The 16,131-nt window shown below is 42.8% G+C and overlaps 1 protein-coding gene across 1 annotated transcript in view; it reads right to left on the bottom strand.

Moving 5' to 3' along the window:
• The window catches only part of aldh5a1 (aldehyde dehydrogenase 5 family, member A1 (succinate-semialdehyde dehydrogenase)), a 52,718-nt gene extending 41,082 nt beyond the window's left edge, over nt 1-11,636 (bottom strand). Inside the window, exons 1-2 of the mRNA XM_084026553.1 lie at nt 11,259-11,636; nt 5,424-5,507 (exon numbers count right to left, since the gene is read on the bottom strand). Coding sequence (XP_083882679.1) covers nt 5,424-5,507; nt 11,259-11,543 — 369 coding nt within the window. The 5' untranslated portion in view covers nt 11,544-11,636. The remainder of the gene's footprint in view (nt 1-5,423; nt 5,508-11,258) is intronic.
• Nucleotides 11,637-16,131: the final 4,495 nt, after the last annotated feature.

The following is a 16,131-nucleotide window of genomic DNA, read 5'->3' as shown; positions in this document are numbered from 1 at the left end:
AGGTGCATCCCAGTAAGACTAACAAATAAACCATACCGATCACTTGCTCTGTTAATAAAGTGGCCCCTCATCCAGCTGCATTTCAGCGTCAGGCTGTATCAATCACGTCCGCTGAGGAATCTGAAATGATTATAAAATTCAACGTCGCATACAATATTGCAAAGGAGGAGTTGCCGTTCACTAAATTTAAGTCCGAAATTATTCTGATGAAAAAAATGCCGACACTAAAGAACAAGACAGCTGCGGAGGTTGGAAACGCCACGTACACGTCATTCATGATTGACGGCGTCACAGACGTCTCTACGAAGGAGTGCGTTATTGTCTACTGCAGCATTTTGCATAAAGGGAGTCCGGTCAACATGTTAATTGGACATGTCCGGTGGAGCATGGACACGCACAGTGTTTGAAGGCCCACATTACAGCATGAGACATCATGAATAGGAAATTGTATAGTAGCCTATTCCTAATATTATTATTAAAAATGAATAGCCTAAGTAAAAATATAATTAGACTAGGCTCAGATCACATAAACAGTTTTCCATTTGCAATCTATAGACTAGTGACCTGTATGATCTTTTTATTCTTGAGGAATTTATGCTGCCACAAAGCAAGCATTTACTGCGCTTGGGCATCAGTGTGCAGATTGGCTGGAGAAAACGGTTGCTCTGGGTGCTGATGGTGCTGCAGTTAACCTAGGCCATAAGGGGGGTGTCATTATGTAAAAGAAGAGCGATAAAAAGGTGACTTTTTGGCGTTAAAGGCGACGCGATGAAAAATGTGGGTGCACCTAAATTTTGTGCTGGTGCACCTAAAAAAAAAAGTTAGGCGCACCAGTGCTACCAATGCAAAAAGTTAGGCTGGAGCTCTGCTCTCATCCCTCTTTCTGGTTTTAAACAATTTCTCTCTTAAATATTAATCACCAATTGCACCTGTGACTCTTAGCTTCCAATTGTTTTGCACTTTTGGGGTCTCTTTTATTGTATCAATTATCATTATCTTCCCCTTTTCTGAGTCCGGAGTCAGTGATATGTGTACTGTTTTTTAACTACATTTTGTAATATTTTTTTTTTAAATTGAACTACGTCTCTAGCTGCATCTATATGCAAACCTGAGTGCCTTGGTAATTGCACTAATTGTTATTAATTCCTTGGGTGAAATTCCCAAGGTGGCGGTGTCTGGGAATGTAAAGTTGGTGGTAAGTTTCTCTCTCTCCAACCTGTAACTATTAATACCCTTGCTGTGCTCGTGCGGCCGCCACATATAGCTCATTGTAACAGTGTTAGGGATGCAAACAATTAATCGATTATCGCAGCACAAGTAGCGTCCAGGACACTGCCCTGTGACTGCAGGCACTCCACGACTGCATATGAGCGATGGATAAAGCAGTATTATTGCCCGAAATAAACAAATAAATAAATACAGATTCCTCACAGACATAATTAAACAATCAGTCAGTTTAAATCTTATATTAATTTCTCTTCATGGATTAACAGAAGTTGACTAAAAATCTTCACACAAATACATATGAAAAAAACCTCAGTTAATGATGAGGTCTTACTGTATCCTCTTCATGGATCACCATTTCAGAAATGACTAAACACAGTGCTCCTTGTCTTCTGTCACTTTCTTTTATGTGTAACAGATAAATGCTGAATTTCAGCGTATTACAACACATCCACTTCAGACGACCTTCATGGCAGAGTTGGACAGTCTTCAGCCCAGCTTAATGTCAATTTTCTGCAGATCTTAAAAGAGATAACTATGTTCATTAAATGTTGTTTAAAATTAGTCATATGTGTGCTTTGATATACTCTGTAAGTGTGTATGTGTAGTACAATATGAAACCCTGTTTTGTTTCAGTAACAGCCTGGATTGTTAGAAAGAAAAAATATTATACGTTATGGTAGCAATACTGGCACTGAGCAGGATTTTTGACATTGCTTAGCACAGCGGCCAGCATACCAGAGTAGATGTGCTTAGCACCTAACTCTAAAGAGGTCAGCATTGTGTCCCAAAATCAACATAAAGTAAAACAGTACTTTCATCCTACACATTCATACATTGAGTATTGTATAACTACACATCACCGTTATTTTGTAATCAAAGGAATAAGGTTATCTACAGTATAACTCTAGGTTGAAAATTCCACATATTTTTGTAATTATTCAAGTGTCATGAAATATTTTTAATCAGTCGAAACTCTTTACACAGGCTACAAGTGATGTCGATTTGAAAAGGGCAGCAGTCCTCAGGGCACTTTGCCTCTACCTCGGTGAGGATTGTATTTAGGACTCTAAAGTCATTTATCCTGTAGTTGTGACTTGCCACTGGGTCTCTTCCACATCAGATAGAGGTTTCTATTGTGTGAAAAAGAATACTTTACTGTTACAGTGCACTATAATAGATTATATGACAAATGATGATGTTTCTAGTGTTGCTTTACCTGTGTAAATGAGACTGGATGACTTGTTAAATACAGTATAGTCATGTGAACAAAGGCTTTTGGATTTTGCAACATATTTGGACAGGCAAACACTTGATCTTTTTGAAATAGTGCCAACTACAAAAGGTGATATACTACAAACTAATCTAACTCTAAAAAATGCAATTTTTTCAAAATGAAAATCGTGGTATAAAACAAGGATAAGTCACAAGGGCAATTTAAGCAGCTGTTAATCAAGAATGCCACCCTCATCTCAAGGAACTGTTTCAAAGAGGATAAAAAATGGACGTGTCCAAATACATCAAAAAGACAACAATTTCCATCAGACATACTTTTTCTACATGACTGTATGGAGCTCTGGGTTATTTGTCCTCAGTCAAAGTATGGAGTAACTCAACGACTAGTATTGAGGTTATGCTAATCCACAAAGTCAATATTTTGTTCCCGTCACTTATATGATAGATCCGAGCATAGAGTCGAAGCTCAAAAGCACACCTTGGATCACATAATGCCCATAAATCACTGGATGCACAAATGTAGCTTGTGTGGACAGTTGCCCTGATTGAAATCTGAAAATATCTGTTGTGCTAGGTGTACAATGTATTACTTAAAAATAGTGGTTATTTATGGAAAAGCACTCAAATGTTTTCTCTTTTCTCATATTTACTTTAAATATTCAGGACATCGAAGGAAATGACATCCAGACAGACATGCAAAGGTGCACCATGGGCATTTATGTCATCAGCAAGGAGAATGGAGAAACTGGACATTATGATGATATTGGAATTTTTGTTGAAGGCGTGATCATCCTGGACAACATTGGATCTGCAGCCCAGGCTTGCACAGTGATGCTTGGAGTGATTTATGCATTGAACCTGGCCTACCCCAAGGAACTGAGACACTATTATGAATTAATTCAAAAAGTGGAGACGAATGGATGGAGAAAAGCTTTCCCCCAAAGTCCTTGGCCTGAAGAACAAAATCGGTGTTGGACTATAGGAATTCATCAGCCACACTTATCCATCCATCCATCCATTGTCTACCGCTTATCCTGTATTAAGGGTCGCGGGGGGGCTGGAGCCGATCCCAGCTGTCATTGGGCGAAGGCAAGGTACACCCTGGACAGGTCGCCAGTCTATCACAGGGCCAACATGTAGAGACAGACAACCATTCACACTCACATTCACACCTACGGGCAATTTAGAGTCATCAATCAACCTATCCCCATCCTGCATGTCTTTGGACTGTGGGAGGAAGCCGGAGAGAACCCAAGCTTACACGGGGAGAACATGCAAACTCCACACAGAAGGAACCCAGGACCCTCTTGCTGTGAGGCGACAGTGCTACCCACTACACCACCGTGCAGCCACACTTAGCCACACACTAACGACTTCATGTGGTGCTAAAGATGATGAAGATGAGAAAATGCTTGTGTACAGAATAGAAGTATTCACACAGCCAGTGGGTTACAACTAAATTACTGCTAGTTATGTGTGTTATGGCAGTATGAAGAATCGGTACTGTTGTCTGTTCCAGGCCAACACCCAATAGAGTGATAGGATATTCACTAGAAATGTATCTTCCGACACTGAACAAAGCCTTGAGTCTTGAGTTCGGTATTTTGGCCATCGCCATCATGTATTTTAGCAACCATTTAAGGAAATACCCTTTTTGGACTGTGGAGGAACAACGGGAGGAACTAATGAACAACAACAACAAAAGCAACAGAGCAGCACCTCGAGCAGCAACCTTACTGGATCTGGATCTATCTGGATTCTGGAGTGAAGCTAGTTAGCTTCATAATTCAAGTTCAACTTTACGGTTCAGTGTTAGTAGCTAACTGCATTGGTAGTGTGATAGCCCCCTAGTATGTACTAAATGAACATCATGCTGGAAAACACAAATTCTATAGAAAAAACGATGGCTGCTCTGACTTGCATGGGCTGAGGCAGCTCTAATCAAAATCATCCCAAACTCGGTAACTTTAAAATATTTGGGCGCCAAATGCTTGGAAAACTAAAAAGGAAGTTTGTGGTAAGATAAAAGCTGGAAATGTGTTTGTTGCGACAATCCGACTGACTGCTCAACGGAATACTGGTAGGCTCTCTCTCCTCCGCGTCTGCACTGCAATTTTGACTCACAATCAGAGCGCCACCTAATGGTGACATGAAATGTCACGTTTTTACACTCATATATGTGCCCCAGTGTCATTGAACTTCGCACCCCAGTCGAGCACAACGACTTCAGTTGTCTGATACAATGATCGACACGACGATTCAGGCAAGGCACGATTCAGGCAAGGGACGGCCGGCAACGTGGCGGTGGCCGGGGACGACCCGTGCCGACCCGCGCCGTGGCAGTGGTCGGGGACGACCGGCACCGTGGCGGTGGCCGGGGACGACCGGCAACGTGGCGGTGGCCGGGGACGACCGGCAACGTGGCGGTGGCCGGGGACGACCCGCCCCGTGGCGGTGGCCAGGCCAGGCGGTCCGACACGTCAGGCGGTCGTAGCACTAACCGAGTTACGTGCCATGCGAGGGCCCGTTATCACTGCTCGCAGTTTTAATTTTCTTCTGTTGTTTAATCCTTGAAATTTTACTATTGTATTATATTACAACAATTTAAAAAAAAATAGCAGAGTCCCCCAATGTGGGGGGGTCGATGGCGGGATAAAAAAAAACAAAAAACATCATGCTGGATTTAAGAAGGCTTGGAACTAGAGATTGAAACCATAAACTCCTGTTTACTGAGATAATCATTTTCTCATAGACTTCTATACAATTAGATAGGAGTCACCCCCTGTTGGCCAGCAGAGAGAATTACTGTTTATGGCACAGAACTATGTTTGGAAAAAAAAACTTTGTTTTTTATATAAATTATCTGGTTTTCCATCATAAAACATGAAATAATCACGATCAGTAATGTTAAAATAAAGTGCAAACATCACTACCAACTTGCATTTTATCTCCGAGATACTCACACATTCAAAGGTGATCAGTCTTGCCAGGTCTGCTTTGTGCAGCGTCAGCAGGTCGAACCATTTCCTCAACAGGCTGCTTCTCTCCTGCAAGACAACCAATCAGATCACAGCAGATAACCTTCACATCATGTTTCATCACTCACTGTGTGACCGGAGGTTTGTTCAATCTGGTTCCTGCTCACTGAAACAAATCAAATTAATATTTCACAGAGTGGAAAATGTAAAAAACAAAGTTTGCCGGGTCCTTTAGGGACAAACTAGAGGTTCATCCTCACCAGTTATTATGTTCTTCTGTTCAGGGATTGTGTTGTCGAACACTTGAAATTCAATTAACTTTCATCTTAAAAATGTGATATTTCCTGACAATATCAATGTAAATGTTTGTTGTGTGTTGAGGAGACTTTTCTCTTGAGGCCTGTACTACACAGCAAGTTCAACATACCAGGGTATCTTTCTGTTATCCAGTTTAAGTAACCATAGCAACTGCAATCAATATAAGTGGTCACTCGAAGCTGGTTATCAACTCGTTAAGTCAACCAGGGTTTCCCAATCCAGCAATGAGCGCGTGGCATGTGCACATAAAAGAGGCGGGGTTTGCAGCATTTGACCAATCCCAAACATGGATCAGTCTACGGGCAGCAGAGCGGCATATTTCATGTACAAGGAGCAAACCACAATCTTAAAGAAATACGAAGAAGTTAAACGTATAATACAGGTAAAAAGCAACAGTTTAATCTGCCAAATGCAGGAAGGACAGCTGGCAAACAATCATTAATAGTCTTATAATATCACTGCCCCATCATTAGGGCACAAGTAAATCTGACTATGTGTGTATTTCATTAAATAAATGTGTTGCTTAGATGTATTCTTATAACGTGGTGTATGAAAATTGAAAATATCACCCTCATTCTTTCAGCTGCAATCCCAGCGGTGTAAAACGGACATGGGAGCAAATAAAAAAATGTATATAAAAACATAAGTCAAAGTGGTAAGTAGGCTTACTGTCATAACTTAGCCAGCACCTCTGTCAGAGTGCGTGCCAACTTATGAATTGCACTGCAGAGCGTGTACAGCATACATAAAAGTACCCATGGCAAGGTAACGCAGTGCAATGAGTAAACTTGGGCCAGTTTAAACATTTTCAAATCGGTCTCATACAAAGCCAAAGACCAGCCCGAACCGGTTATAACGACCTTTCCCACTAGCCATCGCACTTGCGATAGCAGACCCTCCTGAATGATAAATTAATTAATTTTTTTTTACACCGAAGATTGCGCCGTAATCACGATAAAGGAGAGTCAAAAATATGCCATGATCGTACAGTTTATAAATAACTTTGTTTTTTGGCGTAACGCTGCAACGGTGTCTCTTTTTATAAAACATCACAGCTTTGTGGAACCAGAGAGGCGGATATGGCGCCGCAGGCCGTGTGACATATTCAATGAGAGTCGGAATTAGGATTAGCCCGTGGCTTCAAAAAAACTATGAAAGTTGAACTTTTGCTCGTCTTGCATATTTACACGACTCTTCAACCGCAAGCGAAGTTGCTGTGCATCATATACATGTTGCTGATACAACGGCGGCCTCGTACGAACAAACTAGTGGCTGTTTATCTTCTTCGGATCAACATTCTCAGCTCATTAAATGCTTCGGTAGCTCGTCGTCTTCAAAACGTTGATGTAAACAAACACAAGGTACCGTGGGTGCATCTCCCCCCTCACACCTCGACTGAAATGTGATCTGTCATGCCAGCCTCGGCTCGCTCGGCAGCAGGGCGGCTGCATTTTGCACAACGGCCGACTGGACACTTGCCTATCCGTTTATAAATAATCACAATATTATTTTAATCACTTGTCATCATTGCTGCTTATTACTAATGAAAGACGCATTGAATTTAGTGCTGTGACACTGTCAGAACAGGTTGCTGATGTTTTTCATTTTCCAGAATATGTCATGGGACAAATGTCGGTTCAACTGGATTGTGCATAAATTAAATATGTATAGCCCCATACACAGAACTGAACCGTGGCCTGTACTACGAAGCAGGATTTTGGCTTAGCGAGGTAACTTAAGCGGGTTTTCCGTCCTACGACGCTGGTTCACTTCTTACCGGGATAGATCGCCATGGTAACTTACACTGCAGAGTTAACCTGCTCCGGAGCAGGTTATGTTACTGAAAAGAGATCAACTTGTAGAAAAACACCGCCTACTGACCAATCAGTTCTCTTGCTGCGCAGAAAAAAAAAGAAGAAGCTTGTTGGATCTTAGGAGAACTAGAGTGTTCAGAGACCGGCAAAACCCTTTTTCTTTCCCTGACGATGTTTTATATGAGAGATACAGATTCCCATCGGAGGGAATTACTTTTCTGAGTCAGCGTACAGCCTACTTACCACTTTGAATTATGTTTTATATTTATTTTATTTGCTCCCAAGTCCGTTTTACACCGCCGGGATTGCAGCTGAAAAAATTAGGCTGATATTGCCTTTGTTAGGGTTACTTAAAGCTATGGGCTACAATTTGAAAGATTTGTCAATTGAGCCAAAATTGTTCCAAACTTCTGCAGTAGTACACATAGGGTCTGTACTCACAAAACATCCCTACAAACTTTGAAAGTTTGTAAGTACACCAGGAGTTTATTTAAAAGAACATTTGCCTTGATAGCTTCTATCCTCTGCTGCTAACGCTACCGCTGCTTCAACGCCACTTCCGTGTGTACCCAGCTGTTTCCGTCACGCGTGTTTCACGCACGCGCGAGTATGAAAAAGTTTCGCTTAATTTTTATAAATGCTTGTATTATCAGGTCAACAAGTGTAAGTGTTTGGTAACATTCCATGCATTATTAGTGGGGTAATTTACGAGATATACAAGATGTACCATTCGCGCTAGTACTAAGCCATTCGGCTGACAGCCCTATCTTGACCAATGTTGACCATCGCTAAAAATGCTTCTGAGGGGGTATTTGGTTGGTTGTCATGGTGGGAATGACCCTAGGGTGCATTTTACTTTACATTTACATTTAGGGCATCTAGCAGACGCTTTTGTCCAAAGAGACTTACAACAAGTACATTTGTCAAAAGAAAGAAACCACAACATATAATTGCCTATAAAGCGAAAAAATAGAGTCTGAGTACATTTACATTTACTTCCAACCATCGCTTTAACTGATGGAGGACAGAAAACATTTGAGTGTTAAATTCTGTTTCTGAGTTTCCACCGAGGTTGCTGTTTTACGAGACTCTCTTCACGTTGATGCTTGTTTTTTTTTTCATGATGCGTTCAGGTGCTCCCTGTTCATGTATTTTCCAGCTAAAATGGGAAACAAGAATGACATCCAGCCAAATACCCCCTCGGAAGCATTTTTAGCGATGGTCAGCATTGATCAAGATAGGGCTATCAGCCAAATGGCTTAGTACTAGTGCGATGGTACATCTTGATAATCTCGTAAATTACCCCACTAATAATGCATGGAATGTTACCAAACTTCTGTAGTAGTGCACATAGGGTCTGTAATCACAAAACGAGGCATTTGTTGTAAGTACACCAGGAGTTTATTTAAAAGAACACTTGCCTGATAGCTTCTATCCTCGGCTACTAACGCTAACTAACGCTATCGCAGGGTAGACGCTACTTCCGTGTGTACCCAGCCGATGCCGTGACGCGAGTTTCACGCGAGAGTATGAAAAAGTTTCGCTGAATTTTTATAAATGCTTGTATTATCAGGTCAACACTTGTCAACACTTGTCAACACTTGTTAACCTGATAATACAAGCATTAATAAAAATGTGTTGACCTGATAATACAAGCATTTATAAAAATAGAGTCAAAGGAGTCAAAGTGTCGCCAACCAAACAAACATTGGACTTTGTGCTGTGAAGGATTCAAATAAAAATTAACCTGTGATGAGGTTTAATAACTGACTGACTGGAAACAATAACAGTGTTCAGTGAGTCCAACACAAACTGACAAGCTGATTATTTCACCTTCAACACCGACCACATCAACACAATAATTATATCACACTTTAAGTGCATATTAATGTGTTTGTACTTTATTTAAAAAGGACTTAACTGATTAAGTATTGCTACTTTTTTAATTAAAGATACTGCCATTAGATTTTTTAAGAACTATTGAAATCAGCCTCATTTGTTTGTGTTGACTAACAAAGCTAATATGTTGAATTAAAGATAATCTTTCAAGCTCCAAACACAAAAGACATTCTTATTGGACTAACATGATTTTATCGACTAATCGATTCATTATATTTCTGGAACTGGAGCCGATCCCAGCTAACATTGGCCAAAGTGGGAGGAAGCCGGAGAACCCAGAGAGAACGCACGCTTACACGGGGAGAATATTTAAACTCCACACAGAAGGGACACGAATCCGAATTGAACCCGGGACCCTCTTGCTGTGAGGCTTCAGTGCTACCCACTACACCACCATGCAGCTGTGAAATCAATATGAATCACAAATACTGAGCGGTTTCATTCATTATTCTACACACTTTCTTTTGACACACTGAAAATAATTCAAATCGGGTTTCCTCTACAAGAAACCCAGACAGTCGGTAAGCTCTGAGATCTCTTAGTACTCTTTAGTATTTTTTGCTCTAATCACTAAGCAGGCCTAGGACAGTTTGTGCTCTACATGTAAATATCAACACAAGCTTTCTTCACACTGGGGACTTGACAGCTGAAGGCAGCAGGTATGTGGTCATTCTGCAGTCTCTGGACTAGACTTTCACCAACTACAGCAGTGCAGCCCCATCACAGTCAGGTGAACATGGTCATGTATGTCAGGAATGTACCAAATTTTGTGTCCAGGCACACTTGGGGATGAGGTGGTACCAGAAAGAAGCCATTATTATTGGATGGTCAATGAAAGACTGAGGTCCAATCTCAAAGTCCTTTGCCTGATTCAATTACCCAGAGTTCATAGCGCTGTGTCGTGAAACCAGGTTACCTGTCCCATTATATTTCTACAATTTCAGACCTTCACAGCCTCTCACACTCAACCATCTACCAGGTGATGTCAGTTAAGTTCCTGAGAGTGCAGGGTTTAAGCCTTTAAGGGGGACACTAGGATTGGTCCTGACAACCATGGCTGATGACAATTTTGAAGCTCAACCATCTAGAGCACATGGTGCTGCTCATCACATCTACCTGCAGCTCTTCTAACTGAACTGAAAGACCGACGGAGTCAGAGTTACAAGTTAAAAATAATTCATACATGTTCATACCTATTGGTGAGTTAAGACGACAGTGCATAGAAGAATGACTATTAAGCATTGAGTCTTGATAGCATAGTCAAGCAGCTGCCTCTCATCTGGTGTGCACCATTTCACCAAAACATGGGAACCATTTAACTAAATTCAGGCCAAGGATTAAACCCTGCATGTGTAAATGTACCACCAAATATATGTACTTTTTCTCTCTGCCTTTGGCCACTCCCGGGCTCCGTAGACGAACGAATGCATTCAGCGGAACTAAATTCAAATATATCGCAGTTTAATGTGGTTAGGTGTATTTAATTGGCTAATATCGTGTTTTGTGAACGTAACTAGCACGTTTTCCTGAATCGTTGAGAGACTCGTCACTTAAACCTCTGTAATTCGTTCGTCATGTTTTTTGGTAAAGCTGATAGCTGATCATATTTGAAACGTGGGGTTTTATTTAAATAATTCTGATGAATAATGCGCGAGCCGAATTAACGTCTAGTTCATATGTGTTGAGGAAATACTACACCTTGCAAGGTTGTTGTGCCTTTTAGACGGGTGAGCTACATATTGATACTTTTTCGAATGGAGTACGGTTACTATGAGAGTTGCGAACATACCTTAGCACTGTACTGCTTCCATGAATAAAACGCCTTATACGCCGCGTCCACAGCCTGCTTGGCCTCAGCCGGACCGCAGTCTGACACCTGGGCTATCTCTTTCCCGGTGGCCGGGTCCAGTACGGGGAACACCGAGGCTGCGGGGACCCAGCGGCCGTCTATGTAGCCTTGCGTCCGCAGCAGCGGAGCGGAGACGTCCAGGCTGTAGTGTTTGTGCATGGCGGGCAGGCCGGGGAGGACCTGCCGGAGGAAGCAGCGAGTCCTCAGCACACAGATGGAGGACATACTGGACTGGACTGTGTGTGTGTGAAACTCTCACTGTGAGCTGGCTGAATGGAGTGTTTCTCCCTGCAGGTCAGCAGCAGAGGCTCCGGCAGCTTCCTGTCGGTTTCAACCGGTCCGGAGGAAGATGCGTTGTGAACCACGTGATACCGCACACACATACGCGGTCTTGCTCTGCTTCGATGCGTTCAATGTTCAACGTCTATTAATGCTACCAACGTAAAACACAAAGTCAAAATGATGACATGCTGACATTTTGTTATTTTTGCCTTATTTAGTCAAAAATGTGGGATTGCAAATCCCATATAAATCTGCCATTTTACCTATATAAATAAAAAAATGTTAAAGGAGCTATTGACAACATTGATATCATCCAGCCACTAAATGTCGCACTCGCACTGCCCCCTTCAATTGCATTCACATCACAACACAGCTGTTGCTCGAAGTACATGCGTCCACAATGGGTTGCCAGTTTGTTGCACAACCTTCGTTTTCATTGAGTGGAGTGACACTTTTACCCCTTTTCCACCAACGCAAACCTAGTTCAAGAACCTGGGTGGTGGTGCCCATGCTGGTGTAACAGTTGTCTGCGTTGTGTTGTTTAGTTGCAAGAAGGACCGACACTCTCGTAGCTTCAGGACCGAACTTTTATTGCCTGGACAATGATACAGAAATGACAGCTCACGGTCAAGCACAGCACTCGTTCGGCACAGCATGGGCTCAATCCTCGCATACTGGCCTTATTCGTGTACATCATTAATTCAAAATAAATATATAAACAAAAACACATGTAGCCTACCTGGACAATGATACAGAAATGACAGCTCACGGTCAAGCACAGCACTCGTTCGGCACAGCTTTATGGAGGAAAATTAGCAAGTTAGCTTAGCCTTCGACCTAAGGTCGCTAGTTATAAACATTAAACCCCCTGTAACACATTTAGTTACATGTAAAACTGTCGCCAGCTTCCTGAACATAATATCATGATAACTGCATTATCACATTACATTGTTTACACAGTATTAGTAGGCTATAACGCTGTGCTTCGTGTAACAAACCTACCATGGGCTCAATCCTCGCATACTGGCACCGTGTTTACGTCACAGCCCATATTTATGTGCTGAGGAGAGCGCTGCTAACCAGTGAGCGTCCGTGATACATGAATAAAGACAAATATGATTGGCTGTCACTGTGGAAGTGGAATCAACACCAAAACTCTGTTACACTGGTTTGCAGTGTGTTCAACTTGTGAACCTTCTGAGAACCTGTTTGCATTTCCACAGGCTAGAGCCCAGAGAGCCACGTCATTACGTCACTGTATACATCTGAGGTTTCCCCGCGGAATATGTATGAGTAGGATAGTGTTCTTTTTATTGTGCAGTAAGCCTAATATACAGTTACAGAGATTTGCACTACTTAATTCAAATAATACCAAATGTTCTAATATATATAATATATATATATATAGTTCAAATAATACCAGATGTTCTAATATATATATATATATTTTATTTTTTATTCTTCAATCAGTTAATATAAACATCTTTATAGAACTTAAAAAATAACGTCAGTTACTTACTGCTGAGTAACTAATTACTTTCACAATGTGCTAACTGAGTTACTAACTCAATTACTTTTTAGGAGAAGTAATTTGAAACTGTAACTAATTACTTTTTGAAAGTAAGATGACCAACACTGATGCTGCACCTTTAAATGCTAATGAATTCTCTCTCTTGTCTCTTCTGTTCTTCTGCAGCTGGTACAGAATATAAGCACTTATGTTGATTTGTACAACCAGCAACAGAGCAATTTGTGTGTCTAGCTCTGAGCGATGACATTGTGAAACACCGCTATCTCACTGCTATCTCACCGCAGGACACAGTTCGGCCTATGCAAATGACTCCTTTCATTACGTAACAGGAGCTGAATCTGAACAGCCTGTAACAGGGCGTACCCACCAAACGCGATGAAACTTCATCGCGCGACAAGATTACATGTAAAGTCAATGCAAAGACGCGATTAGACGCTTCATCGCGCCGGGCGACGCGATGGACGCGATAGCGCGGCGCGATGGACGCGATGGACGCGAAAAATCGCTTCATCGCTTCATCGCTTCATCGCTTCATCGCTTCATCGCTTCATCGCGCCATCGCGCCATCGCTCGAGTTGAAATAATTGAACTTTTGCGGCGAATTCGCGTGAAGACGCGCCGCGACAGCCTATCAGCGTTGAGATCGTCACCGACGTGCTGACGTACGGACGTCCTGGTGTTCCCTCGCTTTTTGCCGGCTTGCCGCTCCAGTGAAGAAGATGGAGGAGACACTGATAGCTCCGCAGCTGGAATGGAGCGCCGATAGTTGGTATCCAGGCGGGAGATCCTGGCACCAACCCTGGTTAGCAGGTCTTCAAACTGGGCAACAGTCAGCCTGAAGTACCGCTGGAACCAGCCGTCGTCCAGGCGCAGCTCCTGCAGGAGACGGTGGAACTCGCCGAGCTCACGCCGCCTCCGTAGGGTAGCATGCACCCAGAACCGACGTCGGCGCCTAGCCCGCAGACGAAGCTGGGAACTTCTCCAGAGTAGATACAGTGCAGCGATGGTGGTTATCTCAGCCATGATCGACGAGAGAATGAAATGGCGGAAGAAATGTTGTTGTTTGGGCGGGCTCGTCGCGCGACGCGATGCCGCGATGCCGCGATGCCGCGATGCCGCGATGAGGCGTTTTTTGGCATATTGGACCGGCGTCAAAACTGGAGCGTCTAGCGCGACGCGATTTCATTTGTCGCGCGATTAAATCGCGTTCATCGCGTTTGGTGGGTACGCCCTGTAAGAGAGCCGTTGTACCAGTGGGTGGGCTGCAGAGACCATGCAGGAGTCGCTTGTTTTCCTCATTGTGGGAGTTGGCAGGATCAGGGAGGCCAAGTGTATATGTTTAGAGACCAGAGAAAACATCCATCCTACCACTTATCCTGTATTCAGGGTCGCTGGGGGGCTGGAGCTGATCCCAGCTGACATTGGGCGAAGGCAGGGTACACGCAAGACAGGACGCCAGTCTATCACAGGGCTGACATGTAGAGACAGACCATTCACACTCACACCTACGGGCATCATCGGGAGTCATCAATTTAGCAGAGCCACATGATTATTTAATATGTCACTACCAGCAACAATGACATCGGTATCACTGGTTCCGCAAAGCCGGATGCTTTTGTAAAAGGAGACACCGTTGTGTCGTTACGCTGCAAAACAAAGTTAAAAACGTGCAATCGTGGCATATCAAGGGCTCTTTTCTCCGTGATTACAGTGGAATCTAGGTGTAAAACGATTAAAGTCTCTTAGAAGGTGCCCTGAAAAAGTTCACTGTGATGAGCTGGTGGAAACCACAGCATTACTCATAATTTCTGCAGACGAGAGACCATTTTCCTTTCCATTGACTCACCTGTTATTAAATCAGACTAGCCGCCTTTAAAAGGCCTTTTTACACCAGCGTAATTGCACAAAGGAGAGTCAAAAATATGATGAGATCACACCATTTAAATAGAACTTTGCTTTGCGGCGTAATGCAGCAACGGTGTCTCTTTTTACAACGCATCCTGGCTTTGCGGAACAAGAGAGGTTACATGGCTGATGAGAGTGGCGCTGCCTGCTGCCGCTCACATATTTACACAACTCTTCAACTGCAAGCAAAGTTGCATAAACATGCATTTGTGTACAATGGCGGCCTCGTACGAGCGACTACCGGCTTTCTTTGCAACGTGGCGTCATGACTTTGTCTTTCATCTGTACGCAATTCGAGCTATCCGCGTGTATGTGTACGTTCTGAGATCCTATTTGCTGAAGTTTGGTGCTGCGCTGAGCATTATTTGTGGCTATGATAGGCTTTTTGAGCTCGTGGAGAAATAGACTGCAGTGTTTTGCTATCGTGTGGTCTTTGCTGAAGTTGCTACAACTAGAGAAGCTAGTGGTTGGCAGACTTGATCCCTTGAGGAGGGGTCTTACTCGGTGTGACGGTGTGTTAGACCATGGGTTAAACGTACGCCGGAATATCCCTTAAATGTTCATGTTTTTAGTAGTGGGGGAAACCAGAGCTCCTGGAGGAAATCCACACAGGCACGGGGAGAATGTGCAGACTCCACATGGAAAGGTCCTGCCCCAGCCAGGATTCAAACCCAGGACCTGCTATGAGGAGTTGGGGAAAAAAATGTTTTGTTATCTAAACAATACCTGCTACTTGATCGTTGACGACGCCATTGCCGGAATGCGGTACTCTCAATGGCATAGATTTTTCAGGCCTGTTGCCTCTAGTACAAAGACCCTTCATGAGAGAAATGCATACTGCATGAGAGTAAAGACACAAAGGGAGAATTTAACAATAGTAAACACTGTTATACTGTCAATACTTTCAGACCATTGGCATTTATACAGTATGTAGTATTAAAATTAAATTAAAAAATATTTTTTTCACCAGTTGTCCCTTCTGACTCAACAATTTCATTGCCGAGTGTGTCGGTAAGGATGTAGTCGTCATCATCTCCCATGGCCACCTTCAGTTTCTCCAGCATGGCAGATACACTTGCCTCTGCTTCATTAAAT

This window comes from Eutrigla gurnardus, assembly GCF_963514095.1.
Source record: "Eutrigla gurnardus genome assembly, chromosome: 14".
In the NCBI taxonomy this organism is placed as follows: Eukaryota; Metazoa; Chordata; class Actinopteri; order Perciformes; family Triglidae; genus Eutrigla; species Eutrigla gurnardus.
The sequence above is the reverse complement of the archived record's forward strand: the minus strand, read 5'-3'. Positions and strand labels throughout refer to the sequence as shown.